Source organism: Perissodus microlepis, chromosome 2, assembly GCF_051167445.1.
Source record: "Perissodus microlepis isolate ML-2025 ecotype Zambia chromosome 2, ASM5116744v1, whole genome shotgun sequence".
NCBI lineage: Eukaryota > Metazoa > Chordata > Actinopteri > Cichliformes > Cichlidae > Perissodus > Perissodus microlepis.
Window position 1 is genome coordinate 29,910,163 of NC_140462.1, and position 20,964 is coordinate 29,931,126.

Here is a 20,964-nt window from a genome sequence, read left to right on the forward strand (position 1 = left end):
TCTAGATTCAAATGATCGTTTATTCAACTGACTGCAAGACATTTAAAGACATGTTCAGCCAAACTAAACCAGAATTTACGCCACTATATTTAGTTCAACTCATGCAAAAAGACATTTTAATGAAAAATATGAATTAAATACTGCCACGACTTACATTTTTGGGGAAAATTACAGCACCTCTGCAATTAAAACAAGTTTGTAAGTTTGAAATTTATATAACTTGAGCCCACCCACATCCAAACATAGTGTACACTTACATTTCAGTTGTTGCAATCAGGCACAGTAGCAGCTGCAGAGAATTTTTTCCAGCCCGTGCTTTGTCAGGACCAGCCAACTAGTCAGTGCACTGGGAGGAAAAAGCAGGCTACTCTTATGCTTTTTGTAGTGGCATCTGATCCTGCGTTCATCATAACCAAAGCTCTTCTGTATCGTGCCAGAGGAAATGTCAGACCATACAGAGGAATTCACCAACAAGCCCTTCGCAGCCCAGTTGTCAAATGTTTACCTCAGCATCTTGGCACTGTTCTGCTTTAAGCTTTTTGTTAAGATCTCTCTTAACTTGCTGACATACTTCTACATTGTCCGTGGGAATCGCAAAGAGGCTGCCAGGATATCAGCAGAGTTCTATGATTATGGTCAACAACACAGTGAGTACTCTGAGACAGGTCGTTTTAAGAAACACTAACACTTGATTTTTTTATTAATTTGGTTACTTTGTTTAATAACATTTTTCAGTTTAAGGTATAATATATCTGTACGATGATGGCAAACACAGCTTAAATGTAACCACAATATAAATAAATTATGGTTACGAACACCCTGCAATGCATTTAGCCCCAACTGTAAAAGGTCAGAGGTCAAATGTAAATGTTTTCTTTAGAATCCTACAGAAGCCTTCCATGCATACAGACACACACACACACACAATTTCAGTGTTTACAAATGAGCTATAAATACTGCATTGCTAATCCAATGAGTATAAAAGCCATTAATTGTGTTCACATTAATACATACGAGAAATATCATTGATAGCCCACTTTTCTTTCATTAGCTTAATAGCTACTTAGAAATCCTGAACTGTACATTGAATATTAAATGAAGACACTGTTGGCCCGGCAGCTCTTTCTCTCTAATGTATTAATAGAACGCAGTCATGATATCCCCTCCCCCAGCCGCATCCTGCCCTAGTTTCCATTCCCAGCTATGCAGTGCACACTTTCACACAGCCACCAAAACAACACTCCACATTCTCAGGAACAGGCGGTTCGAAGGCACATTCTGAGGGAAGACAGACACGACAACAACATAATCTGTAGCTATCATCCAAAGGGCTGTTTAATCTAAAGTGTACCCACTCCATGGAATACTAATTGACCAAGCTCAGGGTATTTGTCACGGTCCCGTAGAGATGGTTTTTCTTGTTCTGAGAAATCTGTTTGATGTCTCTAGCTGGTCCTGTCTGTATTTCACATTTTAATGTCAGTCAGGGAAAATAAGGTGCATGAATAAAAAAGCATGGATTTAATAGAAAACATTGGGTGGATTATTGTATAATTTATAAAGAATATGGATGAAAGGATGGATGAAGATGATGACGATGAGAACGTGTGGAATGCATCAGCTGTTATTCTGGACATTGACTCAGGTGTGCCTGAAGACATTTCTTCTTTTTTCTGGATTTCCTTCTGTTTTTTATTGAACGGCCACAGCCAGTTTGGCAGGTTTACTTTCATTTGTCGTGTGAATGGAGTGTGATAGTGCAGAGTTTAATGCATCAGGAATTTTCAAGCGCTGTTAAGTCACATAACCATATGCTGCCAGGTGCATTAACTCTTGGAAGATGAAAGGTAAAACGTGACTTGAGAGGTTAAAACACCTACTTGCTATGTTTAGATGTGTGGCAGGAGAATGCGTATTTGAAGCTTTCTCTGTACTGTTGATTTTATTTTTATTTCTCTCGATGAGAGAATTAAGTAAATAATAATACATTTGAGTTTTCAATACTGAATTGAATACTGAATTCATATTCCTGTCACAGGATCTTGGGCAGACCGCTCACCCCTCCACGATGCTGCCAGTCAGGGCCGCCTCCTGGCCTTGAGGACCCTCATTTTACAGGTGAAGAAAAACACAATTCCCTTGGAGGCAGGCGGGTAATGTGTAACCTCTCATCTGCAAACATGAATCCTGTTGTAACCATCTCTTCCACAAGCCAGTGTGGTTCAGTAACTTTGTAGATTTATCCACACCTTGATAAAGAGATCAAGATGTGGATAAAACTCTGGAGACTGCTATAAAGTTATCTGTAAGACTTGTATAAAATTATTACCTGGGTCAAGATTACAATATAGCATATGCTTGGTATGCTTGTAGCAGCAATATTTTTTAATGAGAATAACACAGTATACACCTACCAGATAAATTATTGATAACTATTTCCATATTTCACTACGTAGTTCTAGCTTTCCATGCGGCATAAAAATGCTAATAATGTTAGTGATCCAACAGGGAAGATACTGTTTCACGCTATCTGTCAATTATAAGAGTTGATGTATCAGTGCACATTAAAAAAATAATATATAAGATATAAAGCTGTTCCTTACACGGCAGCACAGTGGTGCAATAGTAGGCATTGTTTCCTCAAAGCAAGAAGGTCCAAATCCCCTGACCAGCTGGGACTTTTCTGAGTGGAATTTGTATGTTATCTCTTTTGCCTGTGGTTCTCTATGGGCACTCTGGCTTCCTCCCATAGTCCAAAGACATGCGTGATAGGTTAAGTGGTAATTCTAAATTGGCTATAAGTGTGGATGTGAGCATGAGTGTTTGTCTGTCTCACTGGGTGAGCCCTGATACAGACTGGTCACCTGTCCAGTTTTACCCTTAAGACCAGTGGGATTATCTCCAGCCCCATCACGACCCTGAACTAAATAAGCCGATAAAAATGGATGCATGGTTATGAACAGCTCCACAAATCTTGTAAATACCACCTAAAATGAATTAAAAAAACACGACATACTACACACTCTGTCATTATTTTCATGATAAAAAATTGAGCCAAAGTGCAGAAACAATTATGTACACCCTAAATCCATTAGGGTAAAAGCATCCGAGTAACTGATCATCAGCAAGTGTAACCACTGATATAAGAGCAGACATTTTGGCACTTTGCTGGTCTGGAGCGTGCAGGTGTGTGTCAATGTTTAGCACATTGCCAACGAATAAGGAAAAACTAGGCGATTATCTTAAAGAAGCAATTGTTGCTGCTGATCTGTTTGGGAAGACCAAAACTTTCTACAGTGAGAAAGATTATTCACAAGTGGAAAACATTCAAGACAGTTGCCAAATTCATCTCTGCAATGCCCAGAGACACTGCCAAAAACCCAAAAGCTACATCTCATTATAGTACAATTAGGAAAAGACTGAACTAATATGGTTTGTTTGGAAGGGTTGCCAGTAGAAAGCCTGTTCTCTCTAAAAACGAACATGGCAGCACCTGGAACCAATGTCCTAAGTGGAGATGTTTGGCCATTATTCATAGTGCCACATCTGGCAAAACAGAAACACAACATATCAGCACAATCACTTCATAGTGACAGTAATTGTTCATAGTAACTGTCAAGCTCAGTGGTGGAGGGGTGATGATTTGAGCTTCTTCTGCAATCACACATCCTGGGCCCCTAGCAGTCACTGAGCTAACCACGAACACCGTTCAACACCATTCTACAGTTAAAGATGAGGCTATCTGTTAAAGCTTAGCTGAAATTTGGTCACAGACTAGAACATCACCACAAGAGCAAACCTACAACAGAATGGCTGGAAAAGAAAAGACCCAAGGTGTTGCAGTGGGACAGTCAAAGTCCAGATCAACCTCTTAGCTAAAATGCTGTGGTGAGACCTTGAGGAAGCTGTGGATAAATCCCCACAAACCCTGTTTTAAAGAACAATGTCAGAGTAAAGTGTGTTCTACAAGCTATTGAATCATGGAATGTACTTAATTTTTCACATAGTGCTAGGATTTTGGCCTAGTTTTTGGAAAATAAACAATGGCATGGTATGATATATCATGTATTGTACAGTAGTTCAAAGGCCTTATTTACCCAAAGATTTTCTTTTTAATTCATGGCCCAAACCCCTGGAATTGTAAGAGATTATACTTTCTATTTACTGCCCTATTTGACACTTTAAACCTGTACATACTTAACAACAGTTCATAAGTTTCAATATACAGGCTAGCTAAATGCCAACAACACAAAATGTAAATACTCAAACTTGTACTATGGGTTACAATAACCACATGGTTTTAAAATGAATGTGATTTTTGTAGTTTTTATGGCATATACATGCCCCTTATGTATAGTGTGTGAGGGGAGTTTGACCATGGAACTATTATTTGAGCATATGCTAAGGAAAGAATAATCACAAACAAAAACAAGTACAATACTAATACAAATGCATTAAAAGTGAAATCTCCACTTGCATTTCCAGCTGCTCACAGAGTGTGCTACAAAAAAGCCTGTGACTTCAGCTACAGAGGAAACAATGCTTTGCTCTAGTCAGACAAATTCATAACAAAGTGGGACAATTATTACAGGATTTCAGATGGTAATTTATTAGCTCTTTACTGGCTTTCAGTTGGATCTACAATTTAATTAGCAGGCTTGTTAATCTCTGCTGTTGAAATCATCACAGTTTGAAAATCGCTAAGAACCCTGACTGAAGAGAATGTCTGTGTTTTGTAAGAGGAGATAAACTTTATTATTGTTCTTGTTCATTTCTGAGTTAATGTCCCATAAATATCCATGCCCACTAAATATTTGTGGCTATTTGATTCTGTTTCCAGGGTCACAATGTAAATGTTCTGACTATAGACCATGTAACACCCCTGCATGAGGCCTGTCTTGGAGACCATGTTGCCTGTGCCAGGGCACTCATTGATGCAGGAGCAAATGTAAGTCCTATAGTGGCCTGGTGACTCTTTAATGTTGCCATGTTGCACAGGTCAAATTAAATTTCCATGGCTGGGAAAATCTGGGTAAGGGTAACAAATGAGCAATGTCCTGTTTCAGTCACTGCAGAGCTATTAAGTTGTTGTTGTTCCCTTTCAACTGTACCCCCAGGCTGTTACTATTAGTCAACTTGCATGATTAAATAAGGCCTAAAAATAAGAATAAAAGCAAAATGTGTTCACAGGTCAATGCTTCTACAATTGATGGAGTCACCGCTCTGTTCAATGCCTGTACAGTGGGCAGTGTGGCATGCACGGAAATCCTTCTGGAAAATGGAGCAAAACCCCAGAGTCTTGTATATCAACCTTCTCCGATACACGAAGCAACCAGCAAAGGTATGTCATGACCAACGATTTTACAAAAATTCATAAACTCTGATTATTTTCAGTATTTTTTGTGATTCAAGTTAGTGTTACATGATTATGCATGTCATACTGTGTGGGTGTATGTGAAACACAATGGAAAGATATCCCCTTGCAAAAAGAGACTATTCTACATGGACCATTTACTTCAAAGTGAGCCAGTGTTAGAGGACCAGTCCTAAGAGACTTAAGCTTGTGAGAGCCGGCTTTTGCTGATGAGAGTCATTATTTTTGACTAACGGTATAATCAGAGCACTATAATCAGAAAATAACCCAACATTATCGCAGTTCCCCTCACTGCAGATTACGCTTGACTTTCGACCTGATTTTGTGTCCTTTACTGTGCTATAAGCACGTTCTTACTTGCACTATGATAAACAGCTTTAGCTATAAATCCAACAGGGCCTGAGCAGACAGCTTGGAGAATTATTTTGCATTGTCACTTACTGATTACTGACTTCACGCTTCATTACTTCCAGGTCATTACGGTTGTGTAGAGGCTCTGGTGACTTGGGGGGCAGATGTGGACATGGACATTCCTCACCTGGGCACAGCACTATATACAGCCTGCGTCTGCCAAGAGCTTGAATGTGCCAGGAAACTCCTGAGGGAAGGTCAGTTCGCAGAACTGTGTCGATGTTTACAGAAAAGTCCTATGTGAACATATGGACTTAAGCGCAAAGATTAGAAACACAAAAACAAACTGATATATAATAAATATATGCATGCTCAGAGGATTTTAGAGGCCTCTGGGGAGGGGGGGATAAAAACATTTAAACAACAATATGATAAATTCTGTGCTAGGAATATGACAAACAATGAGACTGCAAATTGTCAAGTGCAAAAGGTGTAACAAAGAGCTAATGAGAGCTCTATCACATAAGAAACAGACAAACTAATTGTTTTATTAGCAGCAGCCTTAGTAAACAAGAACTTAATACAAGCAAAGCACACATTGCAATTTCAATAAGAAGTGGGACCACATTTAAATCCCAACAAGTGACTGATTACATATACAAGTGATTAGTGTGCCCATTTGTGTCTCACTGCAGTCTTTGAAATAAGGTACTAATTTAGGCAAGTAAAGAAAAGGTAAATTAAAAATATAATCGCAAATTAACCAAAGCTACTTGTACTTAACAATACAGGTATCTGATATTGGAGTTTTCTGATTGGACTATGGCTAATTATAGTCTCCTCCATGTAGGTGCAAATGTACAGAAAGGTAAATCCCTGGATTCACCTTTACATGCAGCTGCAGAAAAAGACTGCACAGCTGTAGTGAAGTTGCTGCTGGACTTTGGCGCAGACATTAATGCCAGGAACACAGAGTTTCAGAGGCCAGTGGATGTGGCTCCACCCAGCAGTCTTACAGAAGGCTTTCTACTGCTTTATGAAGGTATGAGTTTACTTTTTGCTTAGTTTCGTTCGCAATCATTGATCCCTTCCTGACCTAGCTTTGATCTGTTTCTGTCTTTTTTTTAACCACCAATTAACAGTGATAAATAATGTTTTCCTGTCTCCTTTTCATAGCTACACCACGGTTGCTTAGCCAGTTGTGTCGTCAGTGCATCAGAAACTGCGTTGGACGCGACAGACTCCACCTTCTTTCCCATCTTCCTCTGCCTAACAGGATCAAGAGCTACCTGCAGTACCAATGACAACAGACTATCAAACTGTCTGCCTAAATGGGACTTGCAGGAAGAAGCCTTGGACACCAAAAAATTATATCAACTCCACACTCCTCTTAACTTTAATTTTAGCTTCCAGTCAATCCAGTAAAAGCAATTAATTTGAATTAGCTACACGGCCGAGTAGCTGACTGTAGCAGCTGTGTTGAGCTGGCCTGATTCCCATGTGAGGATGTGTGGACCTGGATAAATGTAAAGCAGGATGCCACTAAAACAAACTTCCAGGATTAGTTTTCCCTAGGTTAATTTTGTTTGAATAACATTAATAATAAATATTTTGTTTTCTGTTCTGCAGTGTTTAGAAAATGCCTTACTAGTTGCCAGTGAGTGTTGCACTTTATATTTAAACCCCCCCATAAAAGATTAGAATATCGTGTAAATGCACACTATATGCTGTATGTTAATGAATGTTCATTGTTTCGCATTAAACATTAGATTATTAAAAATCTGTTTTGAAACCTGTTGCATTCAAATATGTCTTTCCCAGCAGCCACATGGTGGATTTGTTACTGATGTTTGTCTCAGTGGTGGAATCAGTTATTCAAAGAGTTGACAAGTTTAAGCTTGGATTACTGACCGCTGACAACTGCTCAGATGGAAAGTGTGTGTAACTGAATGGAACTTTTAAATCATGCTCTAACATATTATTAACAAGATATTCATGTGCCATTTGATAATATTTTGGCCGTATTTAGATTTTTTATTTCATATATCTGAGTTTAGCTTCAGTATTTCTAATGAATTATTTCAGTTTCATTGTTATATTACATGCAGTTGTGTATGCTCTAGTATTATTTATTGGGTAGCACTATTATTTAAAAGCTTTATACAAATGTTAGCCAAATAAACAAATAACTGAAGAAACAGACCGCTCATCCTCTAGAGGGCATCACGCCGCTACCGACACGGTTTAGCACCACAGAGTTCCGTTGTCATAGAAATCTCAACAAAACAGGCCTCGTCAATTAGCCCTCCTTAAAAAAAAAAAAGCAGATCTCGGCATGATTTATGGAGGTGACTGGTAACAGCGATAGAAAAGTCACTGGTGTGTGGATTTCATGGCTCGGAGCAGCATATGTTTCGCAGAATGTCCCAAGAAAACAGGACTACCAAGAGAAGTAGTCAAGTGGCTGCAAACTCTGGACTTGGCATTTTATCCCAAAAATGTTCGCAGGTACAGAACCTATTTTGTGAATCACAAAAACGAATAAAAGAAAAGAAGAAGAATATTTAAAAGAGGATATGTGCGATTTAAAAAAATATATATATCTATTTTTTACACGTCTATTTTCCTGCATATTGTTAGAAAAGTATTATGTTGTGTTCTTACTAACCTACTGTTAGCTAGCTAAATTGAATGTAGATACCATTTTTAGATACCATTTAATCTTTTTTCTAACTTAAAAAAACATGTAACTGCAGAATAAAAAAAAAGAAAAAAAATCACATAAAACTAGGGTGACCAAGTGTCACGCTGTATCTAAGCCTGCACATTTTATATATGCACACAATGTCGCACTTTTTATTAGCTCCTGGACTCTTGTGACTGAAAAAAGGAGATCTGTGGATAACCTCTGAATCCCGAAGATCAGAACAGCAGCTGAACTGTTAGTTCAGCAGAAAAGAGGAATAGAGGAATAAATACATACATTCATGATATATATAAATCCACACACACACATACAGTACCCATTACGGCATTAATGTACCCCCTTAGCTGAATTCTACTGATACACATCAACTGGAAGTTAAATTCATACAGTTTGGTAAAGATAGGTTGTTGCAGTGCAATCTTAATTTCATTAGTTGGCTAACAGTGGTTTAGTGCTTCTGCAGCAATCATGGTAACCAGCATGAATGAGAAGGAAACTGAGTGGATGGGACTATGCAGGCCAGACCTTATGAAGAAAAATGTCTCTTTGAAATTAAAAAGAGGTCATTCATCAGCTTGTAAGTTTTAAAGCATGAGGCTGTTTGAAAATTGTGTAAAAGAGCTGGCTTTGTCAAGCTAAGTGTGTCCAGTGTTGGATGGGCTTAGAGCTGAGCCAATTTAATTGAAGTTTGTCTGGCTATCATTATCTCAGGATTGTGGTGCGTGAGGTGAGTCCTCATAGTAATTCCAGAATATTTTAATTTGTTTAAAATTAAATTAAAGTGATATTTGGTGTCCCTGTATCAATACAATATCACCACACAAAATCTACCTCAATCTATCTACCTCCCCCTCACACCCACCCACCCAATTTCCAGCACACTGTAAACTGTGTTTGTATCAATTTCCTAATTTATATACAGCATATCCAAATTCTGAACTACCATGTGGCCCATTTTTTTCCGTTTCCTCATTTAAACACAAACTTACAATGCATAAAATATGAAGCGAATAACCAACTTAAAAGGAGCAGGATTATGTGAGGTTGATTAAAAAAGAAGGAAAACGCAAGGATAACAATAAATCTGCTATGACAAGGAATAACCAAGTGCTAAGACAAATTCCACTGGTAGAGCCAGTAAGTGCATATTGTTATTTCTGTATTTCATTTCCAGAGATTTTTCCAGCGGCTACCTTGTGGCACAGATATTTTCTCATTATTACCCCCGAGACTTTTCATTGCACTCATACGACAGAGGAACATCACTTTCTGCCAAACAGTGGAACTGGAGCCAGATAGAGCGGGTGAGCAGAGCAAAATATTCAAAAATATAATGAGCCACGAAGAAATGCTTTTTTTATTCACTGCAGTTGGCATGTCACTGAAATGCATCTTCCAGGTACAGTTTGGTGTTTAAATAATACAAGTTCAAGTTTCTCTTACTTGTTGCAGGCTACTGCTACTGCAAGTGTCATAAATAAATGTTTTGGTTAATCTGCAATACACCAGGGGCACAGACACACAGACAGCATGGAGCCTTAAATGCATATGTTGAAGCAGGGCTGGACATGGACTTAAATAGTTGGTACAGTTAAAAGCTAAACTTCAGCTATTAGCAATGGCTCGTGGTCAAAGTTCCTTCCTTATGATGTCCCTCCATCTATTTTCTCACCACGTCAATTTCATCTCCCCCTCACTTCTCCACAGCAGGCACTTGCAGCAACAGCGTGCTGTAACTGAAGATTGGTTACTAGTTGTTCCCGGTTCATGGTGGAGCAGCAGCCCCGACAGCTAACATGTTGGTTGTTTTTAATTTCTTTTTATTGTTTTCTTTCAGCTTTTCAGCTTCACCTTTTCACCACTTCTTCCACACAGCAAAGGGGACGGGCTGGTCACATTAAGAGATTGATTGGGCAATCCAGTGTCAGTATTGAAAATAAATGAATGGGCTGTTGTCAGTGCTTGTACAGCTGGTGCACAAAATGCCCAGTATGCCAGATTTACCAGTCCAACCCTGTGTTGAGGTCCCGCTGGGATGTGACATTTTCACTACCCACAGTGCCTGTGTTAACTGAATCGTAAAGTGGTTCCCTTCTCCATTCAAGTGTTTAAATATAATCTACAAAGTTTATTGATTCAGTCTTTAGAGAAGCGGAATCTGTATTTGAAGAAGGAGGCCATTGATGGAACAATCCATTGTAAACCAGGAGCAGCTGAGCTGTTGGTGCTGGAAGTTTACACTATTTTAACTAAAGGGAGGTATGTTGGCAGCTTTATATCTGATGTAATATTCATCTTTAAAAATAAATGTTTGCGGTTTTTTGTATATGGAACTACAAATATGTGACTACACATGTAACTATTAATGCTAATGATGTTGAAAAGATCCAGAACAATACTATTGCAACTCTCACAAATATTTGTTTAGCAGTCAAAGCGATGTGACAAAGAACCATAACATATATTGTGTTTCCCTTTTAAGAGTCAGTGATGTAGAAGGCCCAGAGCCAGACTTCACAGATGAAGAATACCAGAACCTACTTCCCAGCCTGGCTCGCTCCACAGCTTCAAAAGCCATCAAGAACAACCTGACAGCAACAGAAATCAAGGCTGTGCCTGATATAAGCACAAACCAGAGGAAAGCAGAAAACATCCTCCGCAGGCACCTCGAGCACAAAGCTGCAGAGAGAATTCTCAATCCTGGTAGGTCATCCATGATTAAGTGGCATTGTATCTCACATTAAGATTCATAAATACAAAGAGCTAAATAGATTATCAGGAGGTGACATATTTCTGGCATATTGCATTAGGGAAATGCTAGTACATATAATAACTGCATGATTTTCAGTACGGCCAGTTAAGAGTTTACAATCATTACTTTTTTTGTGTTGGAGACAAAATAAGAGAGCAGGGTCAAAACACATGCAAAGGGGAATAAATCAAATTTATTTGTGTAGAAATGTGCTTTTTTTGACAATGCCCTGTTTTGAGTACAGGACGTTTTAAAGTGAAGCCTAAGCAAAGCCACCCAGCTCCCCACAATCTTGTTCCACAAAACCAGATGGATAAGTGCTCTGACACCTGTTCACCTGAAGGCAATACCTTAAGTATGCACAAACTCTCTACTTTTGTTTATTTGTTTGTTTATTTTTGCAAAAGTAAGCTGAAGAGAAAATTGATCTTGTAAGAATGTTGAATGCACCAGTTGGCTGCAGTAAATTTGGGAGGTAAATATTGACACGTCCTTCAGTGGTGGAATAGCTGGGTCTTGGTTGCTTGCAGTGGAACTGTATACCAGGAAACTGTTACATCCAGCTGTTGCCTGCACAGCAGCTGCTTTAAAAACACTGCTTATATACAAGTAGCTATTAAAGTTAATGGTTTTTTTTAAATGTAAGTATTTCTTTCTGTGGTGCTGAATAACCTAATGCACAAAACAGAACTAATACACCAGTGTAATTGTAGCTGCACTTTTGACGGATGTGTTTCTGCTGTTCTAGAGCTGTGGTCTTCACCAGCATGGAGCAGAGCTTCTGTTTCCTTTAAGGAAATAAAGGTCCCTCAGCCAGCCAAACATTCATTGGTTAATTATTAAAGATACCGATTGAATAACTGCGCTGTCACTGTTTTATGTGTGAAATGATGAACTCATTTATTTTCAGTTATTCAAAACAAAGTCCTTCTCAAACTATTATACCTCACCAGTATTTACCTGACTGTAATTTGATGTGATTTGATTTGGATGATGCATGACGTAATTTCTTGTTATCGCTTATATAATGGTAAAAGGTCTCTACCATGATATATGCTGTGTCTGTTTCTGCCAGTAGGCGGCAGCATTACATCATACCATTATTTCTTAATGGCCTGTGCAGAGGAGCTGAAGGTGTACCATTTGCATTTTATAAATGTATGCAGTGGTTATACTGAGCTTACAGTGAGCTGCATTACTGTTCACCATTGTGTTTCACCAGCATAACGAAGTGTTATTTTAAAAATAACAGTTGATAATTAATGTTAGATATTACTGAATATTCGCATATTACTAAATTTTCACCTCAGACTCCTCAGACATCACAGAGCCTCACTGTCTCTCAATCAGTCTCTCATTTTGGGAGAAACCTGAAAAATGCTGATAAAATCTACTCTATGAAGAAATTAGCAGATTCCTTAATTGGTTTGCTAAACACCCAGTCACTGTGGCAGGAAGACATGAAAGCTTTTCCCTTTCATTTTTTTAAATAAAAATAAATGCTCTTGGTTACAAAGCGTGTTTCAGCATTTTTATTGACTGGAGATTTAAATTTTAGAAATACAACGAGCTGAATCACTGTTTTTTCTTTCTTTCTTTCTTTTTTTAAACTGCTGTTAACTAAAGACCAAAGATGCTTTTTTTTTTTTCCCTCAATGTCAAAAAAACTCTGCCCATAGCAACATAAGTTGAATGTGCTGACACATCTTCATTTAGAGCTGCAACAAAACAAGCTGAACAGTCATGATTGTGCCTAGAAAATAAACACCATATGTTCAGTGTAATGACTCTATGTACCAGTATTCCCTGTATGCAAAAACTTGTCTAAAAGAACACTCTACTGCTATGCTAATGACTTAATATTTCTACCATTACATGCACATTCCTATATTTTCAGTCATAAAGTATCATTTTGCTCAGGGATCTGCCAACAGCATCATACAGTCTATGCAAAATTCATTAACTTAATGGCATGGATAATGATTTTAATAGTCAAGCTTAAACTGGAGATAGAATAATATAATGTGAAATGTTTTCTCCACCCACCCAATATTAAATGTCCTATTATATCAATAGCTGGTGTTTCATTCTATACTTTTTCCCTTTTAAATAAGTTCCTTCATTTTGTGCACGTTATTGAGCTGTTTTGGTTTGTCATATTACATTTTGTTGAACTATTCTGTTTTATTTAAGCTGTTTTGTTATTGGCTTCCTTGAGTGTTTTTATCTGCTATAATTCAAGGATTTTCCAACCCTTGGGATGAATAAAGCTAAACTTGTGCTCACTCATTTGTGCTCACTACCGAATGACTACTTTTTCATTTTTTATTTAAGTGGCTTTCCTGCCAGACATTGTAAAATTAAACACGGTCATTTCCTACATGTTGTACAGTGCTTAACAAATATATTAGACTTTGTCATAGAAAGAGAAAAAATAATGTTGTTAGGCAAATAACAAACTGAATTCGTGATTTTTGTTTTTACCCAAATTTGACGCGGACTGCACTGAGAAGTCAGAAATTAATGAAGCATAATATGCAGTCACCAAAACAAATTTTTCGGTTCATGAATACAATTAAATAACTGTAATTTGGCATTTTAATGAAAAAGTATTAATCTGCTTCCCTTTTTTAAAATAAAAGAGTTAATTTGAAAATTCACAGATAACAGCAATAATTATATTGTAGCAAAATCTAATTTTGATTAAAGATTTTGCACATGTTGGTGGAGTAACTATTACATAAAAATGAACAAAGATTTGGGTAATTACCAATAATGCTGTTTTAGGGCACTTGTGGCATAAACGTTAGATTGGGTGGAGGTTTTATAAATTTGAAGTATTTGATATGTAAAATACCCAATGTACAGTACTTACAAGAGAAATCACTGGCATTAACTTCAACATCTAGCCATACTAGTCCTAAATACTTTGGTTTTCCTCTTAATATATTATAACCAGTCTAAGTTTTTAGTTATAAGTAATACATCCATGACATGGTTGCTGCTGTCGAAGCACGCCGGCTTCACCCGATTCTTTTGATGGCAAGAAGTCAGTCGGAGACGTGAAGTCCAACTTCAACTCTTTATTCAGCAAAGCATATGGAGATCACACACATCAAACTCTAAGCTGCACAGAGTATGTTCTAAAGTATGATTTAGAGAATGATTTGATGTATGATCTAAAGCATTTCTTCAATAAAGCTATTTTATACCTTTTCATTACACCCCTCCTTGCTAACAGGGAGAGTGGGTGCAGTCCCCCAATCAGCCAATCACAACATGTTTATCACTGTCATCCCACCCACATGGCAGTGGAAATTCAGTTGTGCCCTGCACCCTAGTTCTTAACCTTTATTTTTCAACACGTCTCATTTGCTTTATGGTTTTTATCTTTAATTTTAACACTTGTTTCGTGCTCTTCTGTTTCCACTGGCCTACACATAGTTTCACATCCCCAATGTCTAGCAGTTTTTAACTTTTGAGCAGCAACATCTATTTTGCACCATGATTGACAAAATAAACCCTTTCCACTGCCCAAACACCGGAGTCATCCACTCCTCCAGAGGATTGTTCACCCCTGAATGTTCATGCATTTCCTTGGATAATGTTCTCAGTCCCTCTAGGGCTCTGGTCACAGGGGCCGTGTTGTCTGGAATGAATGTGCAGCACATGTCTCCAAACATCGCACAGACACCCCCTTTTTCAGCCAACAGCATATCAAGGGCCATCCTATTTTGTACAGCCATCAGAGAGGTAGGAGCCACCTGCTCAGCTAATCCCTCAATTGCATCCCTAGTCAAATTGGCAAGCCTTAACATTAACATCGTAATGGACATAGTTAATCATATCCACATTTTTATTTGGTGTGGCTGTGAAGAAAGCTGAAAGGACTGGTATGTTTTCAAAACCTGATGCTACCTGGTATTTATTAGGGACCCCTCTGGGCCCTCCTAAAGCATCTATATAAGTGGCTGACCCTAAAGTTGGGTCTAAATTCCCCACTGACCTACGTGCTAGCACATGGTGTCTATGCCTCTGCGTCAGCGTACCAGCATTAGTGGTCCCCACCTTAACCAGTCTATCCTGGTTAAGGTGAGAAACTGGTGTAATAACACAGTACACCAGTTTCTCACTGTGATCTTTGCATTGTCAACAACACGATGTCATAATAACACACTGCTAGTACATACACACAGAAAAGTGGCAACTAAAAGATCTGCATGGGTCAGAAGCTCATGCGAAACTAGGATGTCGCCTTCATCCTCTCCTCCTCCTGTAAAAACATAGATCCCCCCTTTCCACCCTGGCTGGGTGGAGTAAATAGCCTGTATTTGTATCGCACTTTACTTAGTCCCTAAGGACCCCAAAGCGCTTTACACTACATTCAGTCATCCACACATTCACACACTGGTGATGGCAAGCTACATTGTAGCCACAGCTGCCCTGGGGCGCACTGACAGAGGCAAGGCTCCCGGACACTGACACCACCAGGCCCTCTGACCACCACCAGTAGGCAACGGGTGAAGTGTCTTGCCCAAGGACACAACGACTGAGACTGTCTGAGCCGGGGCTCGAACCGGCAACCTTCCGATTACAAAATGAACTGCCAACTCTTGAGCCACGATCGCGAGTAGGTGCAATCTTGGGTGTCAGTGTCAAGTCAGTCAAACTTTTGTCCCCATTGTCAGTCCAGTCAGTCCCCTCATGTTCATTGCTTTTGCTGAGAGTGGAGCCTCCCGCTCCGCATACTTAAATCTCCAGTGCCAGCAATATGTCATCATTTCAAAAGAAGAAATAAGAATTCTTTATGATTTTGGCATGGATTAACTTACTGAATCCTTTTAGACAGAAGGACTTATTGTCTGATTATGTCCCTCATAGGTGACTTTTGATGTATGATCTAAAGGAGTTCCTCAATAAAGCTATTTTATACCTTTTCACTGCTCAGAAAATATATGAACCTTAGCAAAACACTGTTTTTTGTGTTTATTTTTTATCACAAATTGGGACACAGCATTTTATTTTTTCTGGTGCCAAATCTATTCAGATTCACACAGATTAAGATCGCTTTGATGGTCCCAAATCGCCAAGCTCTCAGACTTGCTCACTGTGAAGTACAGCTGAGCTGTAAAGCTAGTGAAAAATAGATGACAGGATGATAAGTGTTTCTGGCTGACTGCCTAGCTTCTCATGTTGTCCAAGAGCCTAGGCTTTTAATAGAGATAGGACAATGGTGTACTGATAGGATCTCCATAGCCTCAACAGACCATTAGCTGCAGATGACCATTAGATTTCTTTTTGCTGTAACAATACATGTGATTTTAATCAGACTGCTGAGCAGCATGGGTCAAGTGCAAAATCAATCAAATACAGTAACAGTTCAAAACAAACAAAATAATCTATTAAACTGTTTAGGAGCGTTCTGGTGGATGAGTTCTGTAACTTTCTGCTGCTGAGCTGATCTAAATGGGGACTTCATAAGGAACAGAGAACCTTTGAGCTCAGAAAATCTGACTGTGCCTCCACAAAACATGTGATGATGAATGTTTGCTGTGTTTAGAGTACAATGTCCTAAAAATGAACTACTAAATGTGCATGGGCGGGGGGCACTGAAGCTAACATTTAAATCATCTATGCCACTTCAGCTTGATGATGGTGTATGATTATGGATCATGTCATTTTCTACTTTCATAAAGGATGATCCAGTGTCCTACGCTAAAGGAGGTAGTAAAGGAAGCACTGAAGCGCCTTTTCTTAGTATTTACAGAATTCGATGAGCTTGTTATCACTGCAGAGCAGATACTACTGGAACATGAAATCTAGCAAGAGCAAAGTTCACTGAAAATGGGAGAAGCCTGAAACAAACTTTAAAGATAAAAAAATTACAGCATGAAAACTATAGACATAGTCCATGAGTGTCTGCGGACTACCTTTGAGCTACACCCACTCAAAGCATAAAACAAGCATCAGTCAAACCTCAGATCTGAGAAAGATAAAGGAGGCTTTTATCTAATGGTTGCAAAACACCAGACCATGCATTCAGCCCTTTCACTGGTTCTTAAGCAAACATACTTTGTAAACACAGAAAAGGCATATACTGTATCCCTTGGGATGCCCTTTGAGAGGTGCATTGCTGCTATGGGCCACCAGATCCCTGTAAGTGTTTGACTCTGCCAGTTAATGTGGACTGTACCACTGATTCTGTCCATAACGTTTATGGACACAATCTGTAGGTTCAGCCAGGGTTTGGGAGATGAGTTGTTGTCTCATTAGGAGGAGATCAAGCATCTTGGAGTTGTATTCAAAAGTGTGGGAAGAACGCAGTCTACGGTGATAAAATAAATATACCAGTGTGTTGTGGCAAAAACAGAGAGCTGAGCCAAAAGGCAAAGGTGAGGATTTAACCTGTGGGTAGTGAACATACGAATGAGACTGCAGATGTAGTCTGGGGATCAACATTATGTTGTCTTTGTTTGCTTGGAATACCTCAGGGACGCTTTGGAAGAGCTTGCAGAGCCAGGGAGTGGAAGGTCTGCACAACTCTACTCCTGTTCCCACTACTTGGAAGAAAATAAATGCTTGGATGGATGAGTGAAAATATGACATTTAGGCGAACTCCACATCTATAATAGTGCGTATCATAGTCTGCGATTGTTTATCCTCTTTCTGTAACTGTTAATGGTTGGTAAAGCCTCCATCCCTTCCTCACTCAGTAGAGCTGAAAGAATGACCTCCTTAATTTTTCAGTGTCTTTTGATTTTCCTCAGCTTGACTAGGCGTGAACACACATCAGCACTTAAGATGGAGAGCACTGTCGCCTGTTGATTTCTGCAGACACTGGCAGACAACCACTGAAATTTAGATTTTCAGTCAGAGCCTCACATTCAGATGCATTTGTTTATATTAAAAGATCTAAAGTACTAGATACGACTGGTGATATAATATAAATGCCAAATAATAATCGTACTTTAACTACAGGTATTTTCCTTTCTAAAGTTAGATAGGCTACTTTACATTTAAAAGAAAAAACCCCAGCCAGGGTTACAGGATAATATGTGAATTCTACATCGACTTCTACATCCAGCTTCTCCTACTCAACAATATCTAAGGCCTGGTTGCTATGGCAACTAGCAAGCCCATTCTGGAGAACAACCAGGATGCATTAATAAGCTTAGAGTGAGATTCTTTTCCTCCTTCTGTTGGTCATAAGTGCATGGAGGGGATTTACAGACTTTTCTGCATGTGTAAAATATGTAAGAAAACAAAATTAGGATAACATACTTTTGAATTCAAATACAAAATGCATTGCATCTGTGACTGGAATCAAAGATGTCAGATAAATAATCTTACAAAGCATTTCTCCTTAAAATGCCCTAAGAAAGTGTTTCACCATCTGCTGATTTTTCCTATCAGCGTTATGGCACCCAGTGTGAAGGAATCTCTTGTGCCGACGGGATGCAGCGGGAGGAGGGAGGTCAGCGCCTCAGGGGGGCTCCACTAACCAGTGGAGATTTATAAGCTACGGATTTCCCCAGAAAAAAGCCCTCCCCCACAGCAAATCTCCCACCCTTAGCCACAGTAGGTTAGTGTGTGGCTATGTTATCCAGGCCAAGGGTGGAGCATTTTGTGTGTCTGTATGCTGGAATGGACACCAATGTGTTAAAAAATTAATTTAAAAAAATTGAGTATATTTTTGTTCTTACAGTATTAATTATATTTGTATGGCTCAAATGCTATTCAAATGTTTTTATGGACTTTCAGTTTAACCGTGTATTAGTCACTGAAGCTCCTGACTTCACAAACCCAGGAGACAAAACTCAAGTTCAACATATACATACTTTCTATGCAAAGTGCAAACAATATCTCTTAAATGTTCAAATATTTTTCATTAAATTGGAATGCAAATCACTATAAAGCTCTTCAAATAACATGAAGAACCAATATTTATAAGCAGGCATTATACAAAGTTAAGAGCTGGATTAAAAAAATGTTGAGTGGTTGAAAAACCGTGCTCAGAGTATATACGCAATGACCTGATTCAGAAAAGCAAACACATTTCAGCAACTTCCCCTTGTTGAGCTAAGCAGATAATAGTGGTGCTTAAATTTAGGATTAGTTAGTGTGGGAAGAAACTAGTGAGAATGCACAAAGACATGTTTGTCTTTGACTGTGTTGGACACATACTGAGAATGTACATATTATATCTAGTGCTTAAACCTCTGTAAAAGCTATTTACTTAATTAGAGATTCTAAACTCCTTAATAAGGGCACTGTCCAATGTTCAAATCCACCGGGGCCTCTCTATGTGGACTTCCATGTTCTCCCTGTGCCTCTGTGGGTTTTCTCCAAGTAATCCAGCTTCCTCCCAAAGAGATGCATGAAGGTTAACTGGTGATTCTAAATAAGCTGTAGGTGTTAATGGTTCTCTTTCCCTTTGTGTTAGCCCCAATAGTCTGGCAACCTATCCACAGTGCACCCTGCCTCTTTCCCTGTGACATCTGGGATGGGCTCCAACCCCTCCCTATGGCCCTGAATTGGATAAGCAGAAGAAAATGGATGAATGGATATTTACCAGATACAAATGACTATTTAAGACTATATTGTGTGCACAAAATAAAAAAAGGGAGCAGCCCCTAAGGAGATGGAAAAGGGAAAAAGTGGTTGAAATTGTCTCTTGATCTCATGATAAAGCAAGATGTTTAGAATCTACATATGCACAGCAGAGCTTTAAACAATATGCTACTGAGCATTCACCTGATAATGTAACCTCATATCACGGTAAAACATGTAACAGACACACCGGTCAGCCATGTACGTTCCACGTGTTCTTACTCCTAAAGGGTAACATTTTATGCTAGTTGACAAATCATCGGTATATTACGCTTTCGGCCACCCAACACGTTATTATGAGTTCGGAAAAATGAGGAAACATGATAACGTGTGTTACTGCATGAGCGTCATTCTATTCACGCACAATCCGGCACGTAGCATAGGAATGCAGAAGGTTACCTTTCGCGTTTCCATGGAACGCCTTGGGACATGACAAATCGTCTGTATATTACGTATCGGGACTGAGAACAGGCTGGTACATTTCATGCACAATATTTCAAAATAATGCATCTGACACTTATTGAGGTATTAAAAGTCTGGACTGAAAGGTTGGATTCTTACTACAGACATCACCATCCGTTGATCCATGCTGCCAGAAAAGCTAATAAACATTTAATGCTAATTTGAATTACAAAGCGGTACTCAGTGGTATGGTAATTTTTGACACACCAGTTGGTTAGACAACAAACTAAAGTAGGCTATTTGAATAATTCAATGAATGTTACATTAAGCAATGAAACATTAATAAAGCATCATATATAATCATTAATAAATGATCACATACACATCACATTACCATAATTACCATAAAAACTTTATCTTGCTTTTCTTCTGAAAGTTCTATGAATGAAGCTTTTGGCATTCCTGGTATTACAGCAGGCACAAATAAGATAACGGATGACTAAAAGTGATTTCTAGCAAGTTAATTTACTGAACTTCCATCCGATTAATATTTTGCAGTCTATTTAAGTTAGTGTGCTTACTTGAATCACTCTTACAACCCTCACTTGCCTCCTTCGCTATTGCCTCTCAGGTCTTGGCTGCAGCAGAAGCTTCCTTTCCCCATAGGGATCATTAAAGTTTCATCTAATCCACCTGTCTGATCATCCATCCATTCACCCATCTGTCCATACTTTGTCAAGTCAGGTTTTATTTATACAGCATATTTCA

The 20,964-nt window shown here is 38.8% G+C and overlaps 2 protein-coding genes across 4 annotated transcripts; both read left to right on the forward strand.

Moving 5' to 3' along the window:
* The first annotated feature begins 116 nt into the window (after nucleotides 1-116).
* Nucleotides 117-7,517, forward strand: asb5a (ankyrin repeat and SOCS box containing 5a). 2 transcript variants are annotated; one of them, XM_084954911.1, is made up of 7 exons: nucleotides 117-647; nucleotides 2,039-2,118; nucleotides 4,841-4,948; nucleotides 5,191-5,341; nucleotides 5,848-5,982; nucleotides 6,576-6,767; nucleotides 6,902-7,517. In XM_084954911.1, the coding sequence occupies exons 1-7, from the start codon at nucleotides 443-445 to the stop codon at nucleotides 7,027-7,029; spliced, it is 999 nt and encodes a 332-aa protein (XP_084811037.1). In that variant the 5' UTR covers nucleotides 117-442; the 3' UTR covers nucleotides 7,030-7,517. The 2 variants fall into 2 exon arrangements, with proteins under 2 accessions (XP_084811037.1, XP_084811045.1); XM_084954919.1 differs by lacking the exon at nucleotides 117-647 and adding an exon at nucleotides 829-1,645.
* A 92-nt stretch (nucleotides 7,518-7,609) lies between these two features.
* Nucleotides 7,610-13,487, forward strand: spata4 (spermatogenesis associated 4). 2 transcript variants are annotated; one of them, XM_084954932.1, is made up of 6 exons: nucleotides 7,610-8,233; nucleotides 9,607-9,736; nucleotides 10,573-10,691; nucleotides 10,915-11,135; nucleotides 11,429-11,539; nucleotides 11,933-13,487. In XM_084954932.1, exons 1-6 carry the CDS (start codon nucleotides 8,118-8,120, stop codon nucleotides 12,025-12,027), a joined length of 792 nt encoding a protein of 263 aa, XP_084811058.1. In that variant the 5' UTR covers nucleotides 7,610-8,117; the 3' UTR covers nucleotides 12,028-13,487. The 2 variants fall into 2 exon arrangements, with proteins under 2 accessions (XP_084811058.1, XP_084811066.1); XM_084954940.1 differs by lacking the exon at nucleotides 11,429-11,539 and having other exon boundaries at nucleotides 11,933-13,486.
* Nucleotides 13,488-20,964: the final 7,477 nt, after the last annotated feature.